General features: G+C 35.5%; 1 protein-coding gene and 1 long non-coding RNA gene across 2 annotated transcripts; one reads left to right on the top strand and one right to left on the bottom strand.

Annotated features, from left to right (window-relative positions):
* Positions 1 to 3,323: 3,323 nt before the first annotated feature.
* On the bottom strand, positions 3,324 to 13,624 carry LOC147065005 (uncharacterized). The gene is made up of 3 exons (XR_015071960.1): positions 13,551 to 13,624; positions 11,263 to 12,649; positions 3,324 to 4,156 (listed from the first exon to the last, which is right to left on the bottom strand). It is a non-coding gene; the product is annotated as an uncharacterized LOC147065005 (long non-coding RNA).
* A 1,987-nt stretch (positions 13,625 to 15,611) lies between these two features.
* Positions 15,612 to 18,539, top strand: LOC147065004 (uncharacterized). The gene is made up of 2 exons (XM_085957457.1): positions 15,612 to 15,761; positions 16,745 to 18,539. The coding sequence occupies exons 1-2, from the start codon at positions 15,671 to 15,673 to the stop codon at positions 16,969 to 16,971; spliced, it is 318 nt and encodes a 105-aa protein (XP_085813583.1). The 5' UTR covers positions 15,612 to 15,670; the 3' UTR covers positions 16,972 to 18,539.
* The last annotated feature ends 8,295 nt before the right edge of the window (positions 18,540 to 26,834 follow it).

The raw sequence follows: 26,834 nt of genomic DNA, 5'->3' as shown, positions 1-26,834 counted from the left end.
CGGTTTCCTGGGAAATTTTACCTCTATCGGTTTTGTTTTTTTTGTACTCACCATTGTAAGATTGTAATCTGGAAGGATAAAAATAGATGGTAGAAGTACCTACATATTGCAAATAAAGAAGATAACAAAGAATTTGTAGTAAAGTGGTAGTGAGTGGAGTTAATTCATACAGTAACAACCTGCCCCCACCTCACTGTAACAACTAGCCCCTTTGACCCAAATAAAATTGAAATTGTTTTAATATTAACACGGGAATTATATTTACTTCGGTAAATATACAAAATAAGAGCATAAATATATAGATTTTTAATAGCATACTTTAAAAAAACTTACCTCTTACAATTTGGTAACAATCAAACTTCAAATTCGGCCAACAAAAGTTGCTTTGGACACGAAATTCACTCAAAATGGTTTTATTTCAACTGCATACAATTAATGCAGGCGACCTTTCGTCAGCGACTGCGGACAGGATGTTTACGTCTTCTGTGTGACACCTACGCCACAGGACTTTATAACGGGAGAGTTATCTAGGATGTAACAACATGCCCCTGTAACTAAACTAGCCCCGCCTCCCCCTACATGAACCCTGATTGACATAAACTGCAATAATATTATTGATCTTTGGATAAGTCATTTGTGTCAGAACATTAGAAGTTTTGTGTATATCCACAACTAAAACTTTGGGTTTTGCCTCCATCAGTAAATTTGTAGGTCTTTGCCTACTTAATTGCAGTCATTAAATGTATTACTTTCCAAGAAAATAAGTATTTTACTATTATTTATTTCGATTTATATGGATAAAAATGGCCTCTGGACCAAATTCCATTTCGAATTACGAAATAATGAGTATTTCGATTTATATAATATAACAAACGATTTATAACGAGCCGTCAGCCTCAACCAACAGCAGCGCATCACTGGCGTAGGCGATGACAGTGCAGTCGGTTGGAAGCGGAATTCTAAGGAGATCGTCGAAGAGAACGTACTAGAGGAGGGGTCCCAGGACAGAGCCCTGGGGGCATCCCATGCTAGTGCGCCTCTCAGTTGTGGTAGAACCAACACGAAACTCAATCCATCTATTCGTGAAGTAGCTTTGAATTGACGTGAACAAACTTCCTGGTAGTCTCTAAAGCCGAAGCTTTTGAAGTATAAGAGGCCAGGAAGCACTATCAAACGTACCTGCAGTGTCCAGGAAAACTCCTAGGACGTATTTACGGCGGGAATTTTCAGCGATGGCGATCACATGTTGAATGGCGTCTACTGTTGTTTTGCCTCTTCAGAACCCATATTGCTTGCCAGAAAGTGGCATGGGCTCTTCCAGGTGGGCTTCAATCCTGCAGCACAAAAGCTTCTCCAGTACCTTGCCGAGAGCAGGCAAGAGTGTGAGAGGGCGGTAGGCTTTGGAGCTACACGGCTCTCGATTGCTGGCTTTGGAGATTACCTTGAGTAAGCCCCGCTTCTAGCAGTCGAGGAACGTGCCGGCACTGAAGAGGTTTGTAATTTCCTGGTCCGGCCAACATCTCTAACGATCTATAAAAAGCCAACTGCATTCTAATGGTTGTATATTTGGAAACATCTGTAGTTCGGAGGGTAACATAAAGGCAAGAGGAAATTTCATTGGAGTCCAGCAGTAAGAAGTTCAGTGCTTGAATTTAAGACATTACCTGAAGGTCCTTTAATGACAATACAGTTATATAAACAAAGTTGTCGACTATAATAAGTAACCGAGTCAGGTAACTCGGGAAGAGGTCGGTTTTTTTGACAATCAAAGTTTCGTCATCCTTCTCCTGTAAAATGTCATAATATGCTTGAGAACATATTTTATGGACCTGTTTTGTTGTAATAAGAGTTTGCTTGATCTCATTATTTGACGCAGTTTTTATTTTTCCGATAATTGTAGACATGTCTGTTCTGGGAGTTCCAAAACCTAAGTTGAGATATTTATTGAATATTTTGCGGAAGTACGATTCTTTTATTTATATACGTTGTCACCGGCTTTTCGCGGGTGAAGCGAGTTTGGCGGGCCGTGACACTGAGCTAGGCCAAGAAGTGAGGGACGGGACAGAAACACTCAGTATGTTAAGATGCCAGATCCTCGCTTTGATATTGGTGCTGTTGTTCTGTTTTTAATAATTTTCTAAAGCTTTGCACTCTTTCACATTATCGTCTATCAATAATAAAGCCATAGTTTGCTTGCGCAATGAATTTTGAAAGTATCGCCCTTTGGAATGTGTCTTTTCGCCGATTATCCCGGCTATGCTCGGCCACGGCCGCGTCCGGAGGGTGATAGTACTTTACTGGTAGCTGCTGCAGTGGGGGGTTCCATGCCGCCCATTGCTTGTTCAAATGCTTTTATCATTTTTAAGTGATACAAGAGTTCCCAGTAAGCCAAGGGAAAATTACTCCCAATTTCAGGCCATATATTTGACACCCTCCTCCCACCCGTCATGTCTATGCAGCCGCGATGATGCGCAGCCACCTACCATTTCACTACAGTGTGCCCTCATTTTTAAGTCCCGAGCAGAGCCGCACGGGACTGGTGATTCAACCATGCAGCGCAGTGCATAAAGTAAAGAGAATTTGAAAGAAAATATTATTAATGGAAGGCCGCTAAATAATATCTACAGAGTGTATACGGTGGAGCTACGGGATGATGGTTTGACCTGGAACGAAGCAAGAAGACTGGCGAGAGACAGGGATTCTTGGAGGTGCCGCGTGGTGTCCATATGCTCCAACTAAGGGGGCGGATATGGCCGGAGAAGATAATCTATTTATTAGTAGCCTTGAATAATTATGCAATAAAAAAATAGTGTGAGAATAGCCGTAAAGAAGAAAATCAAATTTGGATTATTAATTCTGCTGTCAGACGATATTATGCATTATTAATACAGTATAACCTCGTTTTTACGTCCCCGGAATTCACGTTTTCCCGGCAATGGCGTGTAATTTTTTCAGTCCCGATGTATTTCAGTACATTTAATACCCGCATTTACGTTTTTCTTTCCCGCGATTTACGTCGGAAATATTCAAAATTTGTGAGTTACGCGCGCTTGGCAATGATTGGGTCGTGACATTCGAACGGCGTAAGGTGTTTGGAAGGAAAACTTCGTGTCTTTAGAACGGAGCACGGTGATTGTTCGGCGAGTGACGCTGTGATTGGCCCAAGTTCGGCGCATAACAAGGTGATTGGTCCATTGGTCGCTATCTTTTCTTTTGGCATCGTGTTAGTGTTTTGTATACACTCCGTCTGTCATTATTCTGTCATCAGTCTTACAAGTTACAAGTTCGCGGTTTATTTATTTCATATGGCTTTTGGTTCAATTATTATTCATTTTTACGTCCTCATTCTTTCAAACACATAATGTCTAACCAAAGGAAAGCTTTGTCATTTTGTTATTTTGTAGAAACATAAAATTTAAATGTTTTTTTTTTCAATACCCCTCTTTACATTTTCCCTCCAATTAGGTTTTTTTTTCAGTCCCTTAAAAAACGTAAAATAGGGGTTATACTGCGTTAGACATTACCCCCTTACCTTAAGTTATCTTAGTTGTTATACTTTCTTACAACATGAACAAATAGAATTAGACTGCAAACCCAATGGGTAACAACCGTATGTACCACATTAGCATGAAGTTTGATTGTTTTTTGACGAAACAAGGTGCCAAGTGCGATAAAGCGATTTGATAGAATAGGCTTGATGTGAGTACAATCGACACTAGTAACCGTAACAAGCTACTACTATAAAACACTGGTACCTCAATTATCCAAATTTGTTTTTGATCATTCCTATGATTGCCAAAATACAAAAAAAGTGGATTTTTGTGGGAAGGAAAAAGGAGTTAACCTTCAGATATTTCAAAACAGGTTTTATTGGATAATAAAATAACATTGAACACGGTGTGAGCTGCAAATGCCGAATTATTATCTAAATTTAGCTTATAATTTAAAAATAAGATAATTTGAATTGGGAAAAAAGACTGGAGGAATATAAAATACCAAATTATCAATTTTTATTATCAAGTCAAATTATGTAGTGTGTAAAAAGAGTTTTTTTTTTCAAAATTAACTAATTATTAAAAAGGTCTTTTCTGGAAGTAAAATGATTTTACTATTTTTTCGATTATTTGGACTAATTTCATCCCAAATCTACTGTATGCTTAGGCTGCGCGCACACGGCAAAGCGAAGTTTCGGATTCATCCGCCAAACGTCGTTTGCGGGTCGAATGCGTTTTGTTTGCGTTTCGTTTACGGCGATATATCGACGATGCTGTCCAAACATCTGGACAGAGAAAACACAGTTTTCAAGGAGATTCATAAACGCCTTTTTTGAAACTGCACCCTGCTGCGAGAGTATTTATCTCTCATTACAGTGGTGTACAAGGGTAAATAAATCAATATAAAATCAGTACATAATATTGCATTATACCTACATTTATTTTCCCACTATTGCTTCTTTTGGAGCTGGACTGTTTTATATCGATAGCGTTTTGAAAATTACCTATTATTGTGCCTATTATGTATCATCATAAACTTTGTCTGATCAATACTATCGACCGAGGGTACTTGATGGAGCTTGAATTTAAATTCTAATTGATTTAAGTTTTGTACTATTATTATTTATTAATACAATAAAAAAAGATTATAAGTTAATACACGAAGAAAGGGTAAAAACCTTATTACCTAGATACCTACTAAGTAAAGGATTAAGTACAAAAACATAATATTTTGAATAATTTGAATATTTGCAGTATTCTAAAAACCTGTTGTAAATACTATTAATACATTCGGTAGGTAAGCAGTTTTACAAAATATAATAAAAAGTTGTGACACAGCACAGCTATGAGAAGAAGTATTTCACGAGAAGAAAGGCTCGCCATATCTATACGGTAAACTAAACTATTATTATTTATTTTGTAGTATGTACTTATTTAATTAATTTTTTTATTAGTTGACACTGTCATCTTCTATAGATACACTAAAATGGAAACGGGTACTAATAATAATATATTGAAGTGAGAATAATGAATACCCACCTACTACTATTGATAGGTATGTGCTTGTGTACTTGTATCGGTACAAGTATATTTATATTAATTATTGTTTTTTTGTTATAATATATTTGTTGCGATTAATTGACAATAAAATTTAGATAATTTATCTATTTAGCCGCTACAGTACCATATTATTCAATTACATATTCAAAAAAAGTTGGTAGTTATGAATTCAAAACACCTTTCATAAAAAATAGATTGAAATATTAGTAGGTACACTAACACGAAATTACCTGATATAGTCTCATTACAATAGCTATCTTTTTAATATGTAGCTATTGAATTCTAAGCAATAATATTCTATTGGAAATATGAACAGATTTTAAGGGGAGATATTTCAAATGTTTATGAATAATATGTTTTAAATGTTTATTTAATAAAAGATACAATAGGTATAATAATATATTACATTGTTCTAACAAATTATATACAAAAAACCTATAAAATATTTTAATTAAATTATATCTGTTTTCCCCATTGCATTAACGCCACTGTGAAATTCTTGATGACACTAATTAAGAAAGAAGGAAGATTTTTTTAATTTTTTCGAACTAAAGTAATAAATTATGTCATACAATATGTGCCTTATTGTGTTCGGCAAATGGATAATAGTACTTTTTGTTTTCACCGTTAGTGTTATTATGTAAGAATTTATTTATTGCACTATCCGAAGAATTAAAAAAAACCTTTTTTTTGTCGCCAGTGGCGAACTAAGATAAATAAAATATAAAAATATAATATGTAAACATTACCTACATAATTATTAAGTATTTCTTTTTTACCATTTTACCTATATTTATTTTTTCCACTATTGCTTGATTTGGAATAGAATTCTGCTATATTATATCGAAAGCGTTTTTTAATTTGATGATATTTTCATAGTGTAGAAATTATTTTTAATGAATTTCATGCGGATTTTTGTTAGCTATACGCAAATGCAGACATAGTCCAAATAAGCATTAATCATTCAAGTGAATCTTTCTGATTGCAAACAATTCATCATGACTTCGACAACAATAACAATACAGAACATGATAAAACAGAACAGCCAGGTTTTCTCCAGGTGTTCTGTTTTGTCATGTTCTGTTTTGTCACTGTCCTGTTTTGTCATGGAACCGACTGAGATTTAACATTCTTCATATTATTATATATGACAATGTGCTAGGTGCAGATTGCGTAGGCTTAAACCTTTACATTATACCCAAGTTTTTAATGAAAAATACCCACTCATCCGGTCATGAGTTTGTCATTGGTAAATAAAATTTATTAGGCCTTTCTGAACATAATTATGTGGTTAATCAGTAATATTTCTTAATACGCGCCCCCATAAATTTCAGCTTTCAAAAGTTCGGTCCTGGCCTAAATGGGAAGATTTAAAAGAACATGTGGTAGGTAGGATATTTATGGCATGTATTGTATGACATAATTAATTATTCCATTGCTTCAGTGGCGTTCATGCAATGTAGAGCAACAGATATAATTTAATTAAAATATTTTATAGATTTTACTGTAGCGGGTGAATAGATAAATTATCTAAATTTTGTTATCAATTAATCGCAAATAATATATTATAACACGAAAACAATAATTAATATAAATATACATGTACCTACACAAGTACACAGGAACATACCTATCGATAGTAGTAGGAAGGTATTCATTATTCTCACTTCAATATGTTATTATTGGCACCCGTTTCCATTTTAGTGTATCTATAGAAGATAAAAGTGTCAACTAATAAAAAAAATAATTAAATAAGTACATACTTACTACAAAATAAATAATAATGGTTTAGTTTACCTTATAGTTATGGCGAGCCTTCACGCTTAAAAACAGATTAAATTTAATAAAAATATTTTATAGATTCGATACCTACTGTGACACCCCCGTATGGTCCCCATTTGGGTGTGTCTTTGTGTACCTGGAGACGCCCGAATCGGTATCAAAGCCAACAAATAATAACGGCTGATTGCGAAAATAATTAAATAATGTATAATACCACTAATAAATAATATCTGACCGGCAACATTGTCCAAAAAAAAAACACGTATGGCAACGTCGCATTGTGCACAGCTCACATTGTCCAAAAAAAAAACACGTATGGCAACGTCGCATTGTGCACAGCTCGCGAGTCCAACGGTTTTTTTTTTTGGCGCTGAGATCGCGACAAGCAGCAAAATCGCGAACGCGTACATTTTGCGCTCCGTAGAATTAAATGATAAAAAATGTAACCATATAGTATATATTAACACCAAATAAACCTCGTCGTTTCCGAAACCATTCCAGTGTGTCAATTATCCACCTTCATCCCAAATACAGACGATAAAAAAAGAAAACAAAACAAAAAGTGACAGTTGAAAAATTCACACACACACGCAAAATGGAGGGGAGTGATAAGTGGCCCCAGTCAACGTGGGACTACGCTTCTTGATTTTGATCGTCTGGAACCAAGAAGCAGGTGGAATTTCTTTCACCCGGACACACAACCCTGAGATCCAAACACCGGAATAGGAAACGGCGAGGAAGAAACATCCAGAGGCTTGCCTCTGGTGGCGCTCAACAAAAGTATAATAATAAGCAGTAGAAAGAGGATGCTGCCAAAGCCAAGCCAGTGAAGAAAAGAGCAGAAACACCCGGATTGCGAAGTCATGGCTCCCGATGTACTCCCGACCAACTGCATCCGCCAGCGAACTTGGCCCACGGACGAGTGTATCGGGCAAGACCCTGGCTCCAACGAGGGAAAACGGCGTCAAATGCCCTGCATCATCAGCCGCTTGAGCCCTCTTCGTCAACAGCAGCGTGTCTGTGAGCCTTGCAAGCAGCCCTGGCCCAGATGCACCATGATGAAGAGAGCTACAAAGCGGCCTTCTTCAGCTGAGCAAAGCAGCCTCCATCAGCGGAAAGCAGCCAAGCAGCATCCTCAGCCATTAGCATCATAGATTAGTTAGTTTTAAGTGTTTTGTGTTTGGAAGCGATGTATATTAAGTTATTTCAGTGCTCGAAGTGGAAAATTTTACAACCCGGAGCAGTTGTATGAGGCAGAATGGCATTCCGGTCCATTTTGGGCCCTGATATATTTTTAAAATTATTTTTATAAACTTTAAAGCCATTTTAAGTATAAAATTAAGTTTTCGCATATTATATTAGTATAATATCAGTGCAGTGCGTGTAATTCGATAGCCGCGGCAGGGCAAGCGAGCAAAAAAGGGGGTCAAGTAATGCGCCGGTATGCACTTTCGTGAGGGATCGACTGATTTTCGGACGGTCGCTGTTGGGAAAGCTGGGTGCGACGTCCTCTCTCAGCATCCGCCCGTACGGTAGGCCTGGGAGCCGCGAACCACTACGCCCACAAAGCGGCGTAGTGCTGCATCCGAAACTCTCTGGTTGCCGACGGTCCGAGGGTGTTGAGAGGGCTGGGCGCGACGCCCTCCTCTCTCAGCAGCTTTACGGTGGGCCCGGGAACCGCGAACCACTATGCTACAGTGCTGCATCCGAGTCTCTCCGGCCGCCGACGTACCGGTGGGGCTTCGATCCTTCAACGTCTAGAGACGCAACCACCCCTTATCAAGCCACCGCACTGTCCAGTTACACACGCTATCGTAATCAGCCCTTAGTTGGCCCGACCCCATTCGGGCCTTTCCAGAGAGGTGCGCTTGTGACACCCCCGTATGGTCCCCATTTGGGTGTGTCTTTGTGTACCTGGAGACGCCCGAATCGGTATCAAAGCCAACAAATAATAACGGCTGATTGCGAAAATAATTAAATAATGTATAATACCACTAATAAATAATATCTGACCGGCAACATTGTCCAAAAAAAAAACACGTATGGCAACGTCGCATTGTGCACAGCTCGCGAGTCCAACGGTTTTTTTTTTTGGCGCTGAGATCGCGACAAGCAGCAAAATCGCGAACGCGTACATTTTGCGCTCCGTAGAATTAAATGATAAAAAATGTAACCATATAGTATATATTAACACCAAATAAACCTCGTCGTTTCCGAAACCATTCCAGTGTGTCAATTATCCACCTTCATCCCAAATACAGACGATAAAAAAAGAAAACAAAACAAAAAGTGACAGTTGAAAAATTCACACACACACGCAAAATGGAGGGGAGTGATACTACATAAAGATTCTACAATCATAAAAAGGAGGCATGATTCTATTAAAGATACATACTTATTTAATATCGAATATAGCCAAATGCACACCTACTTGTATTCTTCCCAAAAGAATGGTGTTATTTTAAATATGTATTTCATATAATATGAATAGGTAGGTGGGTAATTCAATACGTATCTATAGGTACTTATATAAATATTTTCGGTATAGGTATATAGGTATTCATCAAAAATTATTTAAATTTGCATATTACGAACTATACCTTAACATTGTTTATTCGTTTTTTTTTATTTAGTGAGTAGTTACAGTTGGTGACATCTCTCATTAGTTAATATTATTAAACTCTCAACATATTGCACAACGAGAAAACTATTGTTTACGGGAAATGACATTTTAATACGCTTACCTACCGAATGTATTAATCGTATTTACAACGGGTTTTTTTAGAAACACTGCAAATATTCAAATTATTCAAAATATTATGTTTTTATACTTCATCATTTACTTAGTAGGTATCTAGGTAATAAGGTTTTTACCCTTTCTTCGTGTATTAAGTTATAATCTTTTTTTATTGTAGCTAGAATTTGATGTCAATGTGTATTTGCCATCGGCGAGTGCGCAAAATGCTGAAAGGCAAAAGCCTGATCGCAAAAAAATACTCAAGTGGAATAGTACAAAACTTAAATTAATTAGAATTTAAATTCAAACTCCATCAAGTACCCTCGGTTGATAGTATTAATCAGACCAAGTTTATGATGATACATACAAGGCTCAATAATAGGTAATTTTAAAAACGCTTTCGATATAAAATAGTCCAGTTCCAAAAGAAGCAATAGTGGGAAAATAAATGTAGGTACAGTGGCGAAGGGTGCAGGTAAGCTGTTAAGGTCCGCCATAAATAGTGCGCATTAACCTTTTTCAGTCAATTGTATATGTTCTTATTGAAATACGACTACAATTTACAGATGGTATTGGTTGGATTTTAAAAATCAATTAAGCCCTGTCTTACCAAACCATAATAGTATTGGTATATTTTAGGCGATATGACAAAATTGTGCACATTTTTTCATTCTTACTTATTTTTTTAACTTTAGATTAAAAATACGTATCACACATATTGTAAGTTCATTTTTTTAATTCATCAAGCTATGCCTAAACCAAACTGTAATAGATAAATTGTATTATCCTATCTATAAAATATCCAAATTTATGTTAGATTTCGTATTTTTTTACTATTATATATTATGGCTTTCGGTCGATAGTATTGATGATGATGGTATATAATAGGCTCAACAATAGGTAATTTTCAAAACGCTTTCGATATAAAACAGTCCAGCTCCAAAAGAAGCAATAGTGGGAAAATAAATGTAGGTATAATGCAATATTACGTACTGATTTTATATTGATTTATTTACCCTTGTACGCCACTGTAATGAAAGATAAATACTCTCGCAGCAGGGTGCAGTTTCAAAAAAAGGCGTTTATGAATCCCCTTGAAAACCGTGTTTTCTCTTGGACAGCATCGTCGAAATATTGACGCATTTGACACGCATTTAAAACGCAATCGGCTCGCAAACAAAACGCAAACGTCGTTTGGCGGATGAATCCGAAACTTCGCTTTGCCGTGTGCGCGCAGCCTTACCTACCGAATGTATTAATAGTATTTACAACAAGTTTTTAGAAACAATGCAAGTATTCAAATTATTCACAATATTATGTTTTTATACTTCATCCTTTACTTAGTGGGTATCTAGGTAATAAGGTTTTTACCCTTTCTTCGTGTATTAACTTATAATCTTTTTTTTTAATTTTAATTAATTTAATTTTTTTCAATATTATGTACTGATTTTATATTGATTTATTTACCCTTGTACACCACTGTAATGAGAGATAAATACTCTCGCAGCAGGGTGCAGTTTCAAAAAAAGGCGTTTATGAATCTCCTTGAAAACTGTGTTTTCTCTGTCCAGATGTTTGGACAGCATCGTCGATATATCGCCGTAAACGAAACGCAAACAAAACGCATTCGACCCGCAAACGACGTTTGGCGGATGAATCCGAAACTTCGCTTTGCCGTCTGCGCGCAGCCTTAATTGATGTTCTGCTGTAACAGAGGGGAGGGCGATATGTGCCGCTCAGAAGTAGAAATGGTATTATAAAATGATAAGATATTTACTGATTTAAGTAATATTGAATTTATATTAAAATTAATTTTGATGAATTTCTAAATTTTGCAGCTGGATTGAATTGAAAGATTCTATCGATTGAACGAATGGCATAACAATCGTTGTTTGTTAAAAAAGTTTTAACCTCCTCTCCGACGACTGATATGATAATTCATGCTTTTACCATTTATTTCATCGTGAGTTATTTACATTGCATATTGCGTCAACTAAAATAAGTTTTATTTTAATATCAAGTTGTTTTGTTGAACTCTGTCCTCATTATGCAGATTATTGTTGGTGAATATTTTAACATCACCTCAAATGAAAACAAGAATCATAATACAAAAATGATACAAATTGAAGGTCATATTAATTAATGTGTTAGTAAATCTGTTTTTTCTTGTATTTATTATAGATCAGTGTTTCTCAAACATACAGTATAATATCTACAATCTACCCTAATCTAGGGTTGTCAAAGAAGTATGAATACTTTTTATTTCAATATTATGATCTCCCCTACGGCCTACATATCCACATTCTGTAGCAGAATATGATATATATACTTATATATATATATATTTGAATTGTTACTGGTATGAAAAATTATGTTTAAACGATATTTATTTGAACGAGGTTAAAAATTAAATTGGATATATTTGATACCTTCTTCAGCCTGTAGATGTCTGATCCTAAGATCATAATATATGGATCTCCGCAGAATAGATCTTTGTATTTACAGATTTCTGTTTTTACGAGAAATGGATCTCAGCCACTCAATCAACCTGTCAGGTCCATACTCTGAACTCCAAACACACATTGAAAAATAATATGTGTATTTACCAGACCCGGGATTCAAACGTGCGACCCATTATAAACTGACGCATCAGCCACTCGGCCATCGTGGCCGTATAAAAATTGCAAATAATAAGCTATAGCGCTGTGCGGGAGCCTTCGAATACTTTCTCTTTCACTCATTCGGACATTGCATACAACACCATTCAGGCGCCCCGCTACTGCGCGCTCCTATCACAGCGCGCAGCAAACGTTATCACACAGACGATAGAGAAGGGGTCGCCTATTTAACTATATATGGTGATGCCTGACTTTCAGTTATCAATAGATAATTGAGTCGAGCTTGGCTTCGTCGAGAGATCTAATTCACCTAGTTCACTACAGTAGCCTTGCTTGCACTCTGAAAATGGATAAATGCGGTTAGCCGTAAGCCCTATCAGAGTCAAGTGAGCTATGCAATTGAACTAGGTACATGGTCTGACTACGCCGTAGTTCTAGCATTAGACATTATCCTGAAACTTATTGTGACGTTGCGGACGTCACCAATGGGCTAATTAACAATTGTAATTAGTGGAGAGGTTTTTCTCTCGCGGGCAACACAAAAATCCTGCGGTTGGCACTTCAAGCTTCCGGGTTTGATAAGTGGTGGGGGGAATCGATGTCAGGCGATCGAATTTTGTTCGGATCCATTTCTTTTCTGGTTGACCCTTGGGTACGAGAGGACGGGGAGGAGCGAGTCCCGGTTGGCGGGATCGCCAAGCGGCTGTAAATACATTTCAATTTCATTTTTTATTATTAATTAATTTTAAGTATTTGTTTTAATTATAACCTCACTCACATGTGGATATTTTGGTTTAAGTTAGGTTAAGTTGCTGAGGACTTATTGTATTAATATTTTAGTTTGCAGACGATAATATGTCTTTTGTGTAACGTAAATATTCGTTTATGTATTATAACATCGTCGTTTATGAACGATGGTGATTTCACTTCGGCGTTATATCGCCATTTTTATACCTTCGTAATTAATTGTTATTACGATATAGTACCATTGACTTTTAATTACAATATCATTAAATACAGTGAGGTTAAATTATCACGGTGTTTCATTTAATTTAATTGTATCCCATAATATTATGTTCTTTTACGTTCTTTTCTTTCACAGAAAAGGCTTTGGCGTCCAATTCGAGTTTAGTTTTCAATGCTCGCAATTAACCGCTGCAACGGTATGGTAAAAATGTCCATCGGATACCAATTGATTACGATGATCCTTTCCATAACAGGATTGGAATTCATCAGAGAGATAGTGCGAAAACCCAGTACCCTGAGCTAGCGGTGCCTGTTATCCACATAGCTTGGATAACAGTGTTAGATGAATCGTAGGTTTTATGTGGCCTAGAAGTTATAATAATTTCATTTAACATTATCATTATTACTTATTATCATTTATTGTACTGTTACTGTAAAAGATAAAATAAACCATACACACTTCGATCAACCCACGGCTTATAATTTATAAATAAGAAGGAAGGAAGGAAGAAGAGAAGAACCCTCTTATAAACCATATCCATGGGATATAATCAAATGTCAGTAATAACATGTTTACGCATTTAATAATAGTGTATGATGATATTATAAAAACCATTTCACATCACTTACACATGATATCACACAGGTATGTGTACCACAGCTTGAGGAACACTAGTGACTAGTAGATCATCATATAATACACTACAGTAGTTAGTGACAGAGCGACCGGTAAGTATCTTCACATTTATTTATTTTTAATTCAAAAGCAGTTAATACATCTTTACCAATGTTACATTCCATTGAAATGTTAAGAAGTGGTAACCAAAGTAAGATGTCAACGGTTGTCCTTTTATTTTTTATTTACAAGTGATGTGTTCAATGCTGCCGACGAAGAGAGCAGAGAGAGAAAGGGGGAGGCTTCAGGAGGGGCAGCTGTAATGAAGGACGTCAATGTTCAACTCTACTAGAAGAAAAATACATAACTTGTTCACAATGCATGTAACAAATATCCATTAATGCACTGTAATCATTGCGAATTTTTTAACCATACAGAAGGAGAATGATGAAATCTAATGAACCGACACGACAATGACTTAATGGCATCTGTTTTCTCCTATCTTGTTCTACGTCCGCTCCTTAGTTGGAGCATGGTTAATCGAGCCGTCCAGTAAGACAGCGTACTTTAGGTTGCAAATCACAAGGACGTGGCAGCTATGGTTATGACCACACTGAAGATAAATTTCCAAATATTTAAGGTCATTCTGTATATAATATTACTGGTTTGAACTATTTTGAGGTCCCCTTTTATATCTGGCGAAACATTGGCATTATCTGGATCAGCGCCAGTGGCGCACCCAGGATTTAATATTGGGGGGGGGGGGTCAAGGAGGAGAATGTAAATTAGTCCCATAGGATCTTTTTCTTCTAGAGCCTAATTTCTCGTTTATCGGTCTTTTGTCTATTACACTCGGTGTACCTACACCATGGTCCCCACATCCTGAAATGGCCCTCAGGCTAGGATATTTGGCGGGCCCCCTACCTACCGCTAAGATTAAAGGCAATGTGAAACACTACATTAACGTTTTTCAAATTGGGTTTACTTATACAGTGAATTATTGGTGATTTTTAATACATCTACTTTAATAATGGAGCTGTCGAGTATCGACACATAATAATCAGAAAATATATTGCACAATTATATAAGTAATTGAAAATGTTCATGGCCATGAAGTATAATAGTGCCGCAGGTTGTGTGTTTATCTCACTTATCTGGTCAACCCGACTCGCCGGGCCCCCAGGCTAGAGCTCTGTTAGCCCTCCCCAGCCATAACCTACACCACTCCGGAATTCGGGTGGACACCGAGAATTTTTTGACAGTTCCATTAGGGATTGGGTTTCTAAAAAAACCTGACGTTAGTGTTTCGAAATTTTTGTGTAAGAAATTAAAATCTAAGAAATTTTTCTAAAAAGGGTGCTGAAGAATTATTACAAATCATTTTTTGCCGTGTTTTTATTTGTCTAAGCCCAAAGGTATAGTTTATTGGCTTTCAATTTCAATGTTTAAAATCATTCTCATAATTTTAATTTTTGGGTGGTGCCAGGGCCCCCTAGTCTAAGGGTCTAGTCCTAGGGTCCAATTTTATTTTTCTAATTTCAAAATAAAATAGAATGAATATGACCTTAAAACCAACCTGTTATGCTTGACACACAAAAACATCATTTACTACTAATATTAAATTTGCGGTTATTGGTTTTTGTAATTGTACGCTTAAATTATTATAATTTTTAATAGTATGTTTTTAATTACCCTGTTATTATTTTGCTAATGAGAGTTTAATTGGTTATTCAACATTTGCTTGCACCTTGTATAATGTATAACATACTATTCGTATTAAAATTTTTAATGTTCATTAGCATTTGAATATAAAAGGAGGAAGAGAGTTGGTCACTGTCAAATTATATTGTCAACAGTAGTCGTGTAAGGATCGCATCATTATTATCTACAATCAAAAATGAAGGTCGCCATCTTTGTAATTTTATCCGTCATAGCTCTCACGGGAATAGAAGGACACGAGAGAGGATGCCAAAGAATCCTCGGATCATGTAAGCAGACTTGTTTTACCTTATTTGTCGGCACTGTCCCGTTTTATAAACTTTAATTCTTCTTATTTTTTAGCAATAAAATAAGAATGTAGCTACCCAAAGAATTTGGACTATAAAAAGGAACCTTATTTCTGTTATAACATTTGGAATTATTTTGCACACGCATTGAGCATGGTTAAGTTAGTAAACTCCACAAATATTAACATCACTCAGTTGTCAGTTGTCTTTCTGATCCACACAATGGTTGCCATTTTTATGTTCATTGTGAGAGAAGCCGAGGATGCAGAGAGGTGAAAAGCCTCAGTCGCTCAAAAGTCATAAGGAAACAACCAAGAAGTAAGATAGATTGTTTTTTCATACACCCTGCAAATTGGTAAATAAATTTAATGTCTTAGTGAAGTTCTCTGCATGAACCTGCAACCTAAAGTCACTTTTAGCTAACTTAATCAGTGAATCAGAAGTCTGTTTTTTGCTTAAATTTCATACATTTAGGCCCCATCTCTGTAGAAGAAAGGTGTTTTTTCAACGTCCGTGAATGTACCCCAGCTCAGATAAGTCAAAGTTTCACAGCAAAATGCAGTGTTCTTGGATTCAATTATCAGAAAACTTCACATTTTAGTGTGTGCCACAACCCTGGTCTTGAGAAATATATTCCGACCTCACTGGGAACATTGGGCTCTCACCTAGGTGAGAGCCCAATGCCTTGCGCACTGGACCACGAGGGCCGCCATGATGAAAAAAAGAGATTATCATTAAAATATAGTTTAATAAGTTCTTCCAAATATTGTAGAAAGATTTTTGAATAATTCAATATTTTTTATTAAAAAAAATGATTCAATATTGTGACAATACAGATGTGTACTAACAACTTAAAATAATCTTGCTTTTAATTTTAATTAAAACAAATTATACTCCTAATAGTACTACAGTAACAGTTAAGTAGCACTCGTTTTGAGAAATTATTTTGACTTTATTTTCTCCAGGTAGAGAAGAATGCCCAGAGGGAACACACGAATATGGAAGTTCTTGCTCCGCCCCCACGTGGAGTGAGCGAACATGCGAGCAGCCGGAACCCAAGGACTTGGGGGCAATCTGCGACCTCTCCCGCTGTGAGTGCGACCCGCCGACCGTCAAGGACTCTGTCTCCGGCAAATGTGTCAAGCTCGAAGACTGCCCCAAAGCTCTCGATACGGCTAGCCCGACAAAATGAAATTACTCCTGATATTTATTATTTCAATTAAATTAGTAGTGTTCATTAGCAAATAATAGAAAATAGCAATGCAGCCCACAATTTAAATACAAGAAAATCTAATTAATAAGATACTTACCTACTCACATTTTTATAAATTTATTTATTTGCTTACACTCTATGCGTATTATACTACCCCCGGTCGATTGTTTTAAATGATTTAATATGTTGTACGCACACTACCATCTCTTGGAATCACGGTGAAATATTTACCGGAATAGAAGTCTTAATTCTATGGCCAGGGTGTAAAACCATTCCACACGGTAACTTTTCTGATGTGGCAAAAGCATTCGCGGCACCCATCTTGCGCTTACCATTGACATCCAAGATTTTCGTGTATAATTCTGTAAATTGTTGTTTTGGATAGATTGAACCTTTCTGCGACTTCGATTAGCTTTAACTGATCATTTTCCAAAAGGGCATCTTCGATTTTAATACATTTCATGTGTAGTGACATCATTTGGCCTTTCACAACGGTCATCATTTTCTAGTGACTCTCCACCTTGTTTAAATAAATGTGACCATTTGTAATTCATGGTTTTACCACAACAAAGAGTGCCATAAACCAATTTCTTTTCATTTTGTTTGGTTTCCACACTTTTTCCCTGTTTTGTGGGGATTTTAATTACTACACAGAGCTCAATATTTGACATTTTTTAAATTATCATTTCTTATGACTTTCTTTTGCTCTTTGCGATTTAATAAAACAATCAACTTGAAATTGCATAAGTATACCTAAAAAGGATTACCTAACAATAAAAAAATTATTTTAACCCCAATACTTGCTACTTTCATCACCATTCCGTGAACTTATGGAACTTCCCTCGTACTTCATAGGTAATGTAAGTCATCCAGTATTGTAATATTCCAATGTATTTATATATTTTTCAATAATCATAGGATTCAGTGTTTTTGCACCATTCTTTTAGAAGGTAGATTACTTATGCGATTAAACTTGTTTGTAATAAGTATAACAACTTTTGACTTATGTACACAAAGGTGCAAAATTTTATTGATTTATTGAATCGATAATAAAACGAAAAATGCAATTTCATGACTTAGGTCATAGAATTTATATATTTAGAAAAAAAAAATCATAAAAATTCACGGCCCACCCAGGAAGGTATTAATCCATGCTAAAATGCCTTTCATTAATTAATGGATTCTATCTTTTCTTTCGACCACGTCCGATCCTAATAGGATCATATGGGCTTCCACGAAGTGGAGGTTTGTATTAACAGATTTTATTTTTACGAGAAATGGATGCCAGCCACTTGCTCAACCTATTAGGTCCATACTCTGACTCATACATAAATTGAAAAACAATATGTATACTTGCCAGACCCAGAATTCAAACCTGGGACCCTCGACACTATAGGCCGGCGCTTAAGCCACGCGGCCATCATGGATGCAATGGATTAATAATACATTATTATTTCACTACAGTGTTTACAGATATTATAGTAATTAATCACTTTGTATTATTTGTATATTGGTTTCATCGCGGTATTCTAGGATTCATATTCATATGATTGAAAAAATATTTGGTCAATGGCTGATTTGTTCAGTCAAAAGCAACACTGGTACTTAAACTCTCCTATTATGATTACACTATATTTTTTCAATAATTAAGATATCAATTGAACCGGTGTCCGCTTAGTAGAAAACTTCATTGATTTTGAAACCAAGCTATTTTTATTGATTCTACTTTAATTGAGACATCTACGTCAACAGCTGTTTCGAGCTATAAACCCATCTTCAAAATGGTCGACTATAACCAAAGTTGAAGATACGAATAACCCACTCCTAATCTTGGGCTGCTGTGATACAAATCGTGAGGAAAAAGTGATCAGGTGGCTGGTTAGTTCTGCACCTCGGAAGAACAAACAGCCGATGTTCCCAATTTATAAGATAGTTATCGCGGACACGCTGGTCAACACCACCATGAATGGCAGAGGTCACATATACACCGCATATAAGTCGGACTATGTACATAGCCAAATATAAATCTCTTTAGGTTGAAGAATGTAAGCATACATTAGATAAATCCACATCGCCTCAAGAAATGAAAAAATTTCTTCTGAACATAACAAAATATGACTCCCAACGGGACTTTAACCTTCCGTGTCTCGTCGGGCATCACATTTTTCAAAAAAGATTTTTTGTAGTTGGCATATATCCGAGGTGTTTTCAAATTATGTATATTCAACATAATATATATATAAAAGAAATGGTTTATTAGATTATCTTTAATATTAAAACTATCAACCGAAGATACTTGATGGAATTTGAATTTAAATTCTAATGGATTTAAGTTTTGTACTACTTATTCCATTTGTTGTGATAGTACAAAACTTAAATCGATTAGAATTTAGATTATTTTTATTTAGGTAGGCTGTGAATAATCAAAGAGTAAGGATCTTCGCCACCGGTACGTATACTTATCTAACATTATATAATTTAGAAAAACACTTTCTGAGAGAGTATATTATAACCAATAGAAAAAATCTTTTTTTCAAAAAAGATCGTCGCATTTAAATGCAACGATTGGGGCGTTTACCCGTGGAGATGCAGGGTTCGATTCCCGGCCGGGTGGCTTACTTTTTTTCAAAAAAGATTTTTTCTATTGGTTATAATATACACTCTCAGAAAGTGTTTTTCTAAATTATATAATGTTCAATAATCAGAATGATATATTCAGGGCTCGAAATGGAACGGAACGCACCGGAGCGCCGTTCCGGCTCGTGAAATTTGTAGAATTATCGCTCCGTCTCGTGGAAAAAATATGTTGACCGTTTGAGCTAGATAGGCCATAGAATAGAAAATCTGACAAACTTATTTTCATAAAATACACATACGATTTGATGACTATGTAAATATCTTCAGAAAATTTGTCGAGCGCTCCGGTTCGTGAACTTTTCCATTTCGAGCGCTGGATATATTCTTAAATCTTGTGAATTATTCGTTTGAATAAAAGAAATAGTTAAGTATACTTATCTGCTTAAATGAAAACTTTCAGAAATGTTTTTTTCACTGCGCGATTGTTTTCATAAACATAAGTAATAATATTATATACCTATATTGATGAAAAATTCTGTACATTTGATAACATTTTTAAGAAATCACACGGTGCATGTTACACATCTCCAATTTAAAACTTAAACTGTCTAATGCAAACATAATAATATAATAGCACCTGTTCACGTGCATGGATTTACTGGCAGCAATAGTGTGTATTTTAAACTATCGTGACAATAACTGTTTACCAGTGAAGAAGGGTGACTTTTGGAAAGAGGTAGGCTGTGGAGAAAGCACACTTGTTAGATATATTTACGGGAAATAAGAAGATAATCTGACATTATTACGGATAAATAGGTACACAAAAATCGATGAAATATCAACAGCTCACTGATGGTATAACATTAAGCAAATAATTTGAATTATATATTTACCTAAACATTTATAAACGCAAGATACGCTGAAAATTTATTGTCATCTTTGAAAAAATCAGTTGTGTATCTGTTCGATAACAATTTATAATTTAACCTGTAAAACTAGACATTTTAAAATACTTCTATATTTAAAATACAGACTTATGTACAATATCAGATTTCCACTGACATAACTGACGGAATAAATTGTCAGTCTATGAATATAAAAATCACAAGATAAATTATATTACCTATATTTTTAACAACAATCAATTATATATTATATGATTGAATCCCATAGAAATTATTTTTTTAAATTATTATGACAATTATACCATAGATGTCATTGGTCATACTGAATATATTATATTCTTTATATGTCAATAATTAAAAATATTTTTTAAATAATCGCCTAGTATGGGGTCTTCGCCACTGCTGTTTACACATAAAAGTGCTGACTGTCTCTCCAATCGCATTCTTCAAGAGTAAGCGAGACGCGATGTTGTCATTTTAAGGTACTATTTGACAGGTCGTAAAAATCGGTTAACCTCAAAATGAGTCTCGGCGTGAGGCGTAGGGGCAGATCAAAAAAATCCCAGCTGTCGCATGGAAATTCAGCATCTTCCTTACTTTTTTGATTCATGCATGCAATTTTGCAGGATAATACATGTTTACATTTACATTTTCTTGTTATGGCCTCGATAATATGTACTGTCAGCAGTAAATCCATGCGCATGTAAACGGAGTATTGTGTATAAAGTACCTATTCCCATGGCGCAAGTTTCGGTTGTATGACGCATTCTTCAGTTTTTTCGGAAATATTGTTCAGAGCGGACTGGATAACCTGGAGAAGGAGCTCACTCGGAGACAGTCTTCACTCTGCCCTCCGACAAGCGAAGGACAGAGAAGAGTGTATTTATTAAAACATTTTAAAATGTAAATTATCAATAAAATGTCTCAAATTACAAGCTATTTTCGGATTTTTGCCACCGGTAGGCAGAGCATTCACCTTAAGGCGTGCAAGGTTTATAAACAAATAAAGAAAAAATTATGTAAGTATAATAAAAAAAATGTTCTAAATACCCTATAGTATATTTGCTAATTTTTAATCAAACACTTATCAGTTATTCAACATTACCATGAAACAAAATACATAATACCTATAAGGAAAAGGAAAGAATTTGCGTTAGCATCAGTTTGAATATAAAACAAGAAAAAATTGCTAATCAGGTTCAAAAAATTCTTTACAGTCATCTAATGATTACGCTATTAGTATTGATTCCAATAAAAAAATGAAGGTTCCCATCTTTGTGATATTATCCTCAATGGCTTTTGCTTATACGGGAGTAGAAGCAACTACAAGAACTCCCCAACTCTTTGGAACTTGTAAGTAACTAGCTTTGTTTTAACTTTTGAAATAAGGGAAACGGTTTACCTTCTGGGTGTAGTTGGAAGTAGATACAATTCTCGAGTGTAGAAAAATATGGAATAAACATAAACACGGATTAAAGAATATGGTATTATCTATATTTATGTCTGTTGCACATACCTATGCATGAAAAGTAAGTGAAATTCGTTTTCAATATTGGTACTAGTATTTGATGACACTGATGTACCCATTACTTGCATTCTATGGTCTGACCGTCATCAAGTCATCACCCAAAACTGGCTTCAAAGTCTTGGCCTATGGGGATTCGATTTAGAAGTTGTATCTTGTTAATCCGTTATGTGGATAGTAATTTTTTTTGAGACGGTGCCAACGCCAGTTATCGATTGTTTTTCTTTGTATTACACACCTTTCCCAGCTATGGTTTTTGTTTTTGTGAATATTAATATGTTACCATACGAGTGAATAAATAAATATATATTTATGTAGGAGCTCATTCAACAATCAATAAACTAATGAGCAAATGAATATTTTTTTCTATCCAAACATTTGTTATTTTTAAAACAAATATTGGCGTTATGTAAAATCGTCAACATTTCTTCGATATGGAGCAGGTTGTGAAAATCAATGTATAGCTCCAAATCACATAAAAAATATTCACCAATGCAGTCGATTCGGACCCTTCTCCTAGGAACGAACAAATACAATATATTTAAGTGAATAGAATATTGGGACCTCATGGCTGAGAATCATGACACGGATGACTTGGTTGTGACAGCCTTCTCAACGGCTTGGCCCTACTCATATCTGTATTCTACGACACGCAAGACTTGTGGCCACTGGAATACCCGTAGTACTTATAAATTAGTGTAACTATCAAAACTTATTAATTCTAAATCAAGAAAATTAACAAAAAATGCCTAGATCAACATTGTAGCATTAATTATTATTTTTATGAGTTATTAAAAAATCACAGTATGAAACAAAGAAATAGGGATAATACAAAATACATAACTAAAGACCACTCACAAGTAAAACATGAATATGTAATAAAATAATTACATGATAAAAAGAACTTTTTATATACAACGTTTTTAAATTCCGTTGAACCATATAAACTTGAATTGACTAGCTTAAACGATCAAAAAAAATTGTACTTGACATGTCATATTGACGTATATATTAATAGTTTAGTTGCTAGGACCCCAGACCCCTAGCAACCAAAAATGGTGTCGAAATAACTTTTCATACAAAACAGAATTAACTAAAAATGAATTCAATTCTACTTAAAGATGGCTACAAATATTAAAAAAAATGCATTGGCATCGTATTCTGATATATTCTAAAAATGTCTAGCTAGTCGGAAAATTAGTTAAAAATCGATTGCAAGATTTGTACCAGACAAATAAGAATACGAGCTAAGAAAAACTTTGTAATAATAAAGAAGGTTCATATTAATTTGAAATATTTAAACTTCTTTTATATCAATGTGCTGATCAAAACGATATAAGTACAACAATGTTTTATATTGTGTATCAAGGTTAATTATTTGAGGGTCAGGTAAAATGTGAATAATATCGTCTGTACATAAACACATATCTTCCACTTTTATATCCATAAATGTGATTAGGTTGATAGGTACCATTTAACAATTCATACATTTCGATATAATTTGTTACGTTTAGATGTAAAATTGTCAAAATCTCCAACTGTACTTGGTAGATGAGGATTGACAATTAATATACAGTGACGTCCCGAGACAAAATGCCGCCCCTAGGCAGTGCCAAAATTCCGCCCCGTTTTTTATGCAGTATTTTTTACCATACTTTCATGACTCCAATATCTAAAAAAGCGCATAAACATAATATAACTAAGTTAGACACTTACACAAATCACCAGAGTATGTGGTCCTTCAAAGATACACCTGACAACTGTTAAACCTTTTATGTTAATTAATACATTTTGTAGCCAACCACTGAGCTGATTTTATTAGTGGAAAGATATTTTCGTTACTGCTAAGTTTAGGTGCCTATTTCTATATACTATACCAAATGATTCTCCACGATTTGCAGCCCTTCGAGTGACTGCCACCCCCAAGCGACACTCAATCTGCCTACCCTCACGGGACGTCACTGACAATATAGTCACTCAGACAAGTGTTCGACTTTGATACCATGTATCAATACGCCACAACCTAACTAAGTTAAAAGTAATTAATTAACATATATTTTAATTAAAACACAAACTAAACATATTAAGGCGCTTTATCACCAGTCTAGGATTTGTGGTTACTTCCCTATTCCAAGACGATAGTGGGCATGGTTTATTATAAAGGTTTCTAGCGGGTTTTTCGGCGAACCTTTGTAATTCGTAGGATCGAAATTCAATTCGAAGTTGGCACAGCAAGCTGGTCACATATCACGGGACTTTTTGCATACTGCGATGAGATGTTTTTGACCACAGAGAACACATTTAGGATTGGCGTAGCAGCACCTGCCAGAACGGTCCTTCCGACAGCGATGACATCGTCCCAGACTTATTTTACGGCGAAAGAACCTGAATTTTTAAGTGAAGAAGATTCTCCGATTTCAAAAATCTCTTTCTTCCATCTTTCTAAATCCACCAAAACAAGTGGAATGGGGTTCCGGCGGCACCTCTTCTCATTCTTTGGACTCATTTTTAAAGGGAATCCGGATATTCAAATTTATTTTACAATTAATAATACAATAAGAAATAAAAGTAGATGGAAGCACACTGAGTGAACTATTAATAGACCCTATCTTAAAAACTTATAAAACAACGTCTACCTAAATTCACTCTCTCGTAAGTGGAATATATCATTATCCAAAGCGATTTCATTATACATGGTTATTGCCCTCCCAATAGGCATTACAGGTACCCAATGGCAGGTTAGTTCTGCACATTGGGAGAACAAACAACGGATGCCCTCGATTCCTAAGATAATTATCAGACACACAAGCCAACACCACCAAGAATGGCAGAGTTTCCATTTACGCCGCCGCGTAGTCAGAAAAAATATGTAGCTAAAGAAAGATTCCTTCTAAATTTTAAGCTACAGCAGTGGTTTCCAAACTTTATGTCACTACACCTCCCTTTTAAAAAAAATCTAATCTTGGCGCCTACCCCCCCCCCCTTTATTTCATTAAATAACACCATTTTAAATAGCCAAAATTGTACTAATACAAAAATGAAAGAAAATCTAATTATAAATTTCAATACTTTCATTATATTCATTTTAAAATTAATTTGTTTTTCATGCGATGGATGTGCTTGTTTATTAGCAGAAAGTGCTCTTTTTCTACGAAACGGGATCGATATTTGGATTTCATTGCGCTAATGCGGAATATCCCATTTCGCAATAGTAGCGGTAGGTACTTTACTTAAAACTTATATTGCTTTTCTTAAGTATTATAATATAATTCAACCAAAATTGAACTAGGGTCATGGTTTCAATGAATTATCACATGATAATTCTATCATTTTTTTTCCTTTTCAATAGTAGTTAATCCAAATTCATCATCGTTCATTGACAAATGGATTCTATCATAGGCCCCACTCCTAAAGCGGGCCACCAGGCCTGGATCTTTGGCAGGCCCACCTACCTATCGCTGAGGCTCAAAAAAGTTGAAAGAGTGGTGCTCTAAAGTAGTGTTTCCTAAATTATACACGGGAGTTATCATTTAAATATAGCAATCATTAGAAAGGTATCACATCAAATTGCAACGCACAATCACATATTTAAAATGTTTAATAGGTCTAAAAGAAAGTAGAGCCGCATGCGACTTTTTTTGAACTATTAGAGTAAATTTGTGATGCGTGTTATGCCCGGGCCCCCAGGCTCTTTATAAATAAACTATGCATTTGCAAACTGAAAACTGCAAACCTGTGGCTACATTTGTGTTAAACTTTTCGCGCCTCCCAGTTTGGAAATCGCTGAGCTACAGTATGTAAGCATACCTAAGAGAAAGTCAGTGAGATAGAGTCACAGATAATATCCATACAGTCGAAAGTAAAGGAGTCTCAAAAATAATAATTTCTTCTGGACCCTCTCCACCATAAGGCCGTCCTTCAACTGATGTGGGGCCCAAACGATAGACCCACTCTCAAGTCTGCTTCTGACTAAGAAGTTATAGAGAATTGTTAGTACCGTAACATCCGAAAAGACCCGGGAAGTACGCAAGACAAACCCCAAAGTTCATCTCTAATTTCGTCATCAGGAATGGTTTCCGGAATCTTCGACCGTTTCGAAGGAGTGGCGCTACTTCTTTATGGTAAAAGAACTCTACCCTACCATCTTGCGATAGTCCGATATGTCTTTACGCATCTAATGATATGTAACCAAATATCTAATACACTTCTTATTAATAATTAATTATTCTTGGAAGACTATCCTGTGCACCGATATGTAAAATTATTGCCTATGTGCACTTATCCAGTAGTCGGCAACCTAGATACTCCTCCTGTTAACCTACCCAACGCCTCCCTCTCCGCCACATTAGCATACCATATATTTTTAATTGAATGAGAAAATGCACTAAACATTATAAAATAATCATAATTTAAATTCGACAATATTGACATATATTTACTTTGACAGCTGTTTCGGGCTATGAACCTATCTTCAGAAAACGATAAGATAAAACAAAGAAGAAAAGAAAGAAAACCTTTTTTTACCATGTCCGACCCTTAGGCCTCTACGCGGTGGAGGTTGTAGAGATTTCTTTTTAATAGAAATGGATGTTAGCCACTTGCTCCATCCATTAGGTTTATATTCTGGGTCCAAACACACATTGATAAGCAGGATGTGCTTTTTTCGCCAGACCCGGGATTCGAACTCGGAACCGGTCGGTCATCGTGGGCAAAATAAAACATACTTGTGTTATTTTAAATAATCTATCAACGGTAAGACAAGAGTAAAATGTTGGTATATGGTAAAATATTCGTAATAATAATCGGAGGTGGATAACTCCTAGTTCCAATTTCCT

Source organism: Rhyacophila brunnea, unplaced genomic scaffold, assembly GCF_057557595.1.
Source record: "Rhyacophila brunnea isolate RB1 unplaced genomic scaffold, BYU_Rbru_1.0 scaffold_7, whole genome shotgun sequence".
Lineage (NCBI taxonomy): Eukaryota > Metazoa > Arthropoda > Insecta > Trichoptera > Rhyacophilidae > Rhyacophila > Rhyacophila brunnea.
Note: the sequence above shows the minus strand (reverse complement) of the source record. Positions and strands in the feature narration are given on the sequence as shown.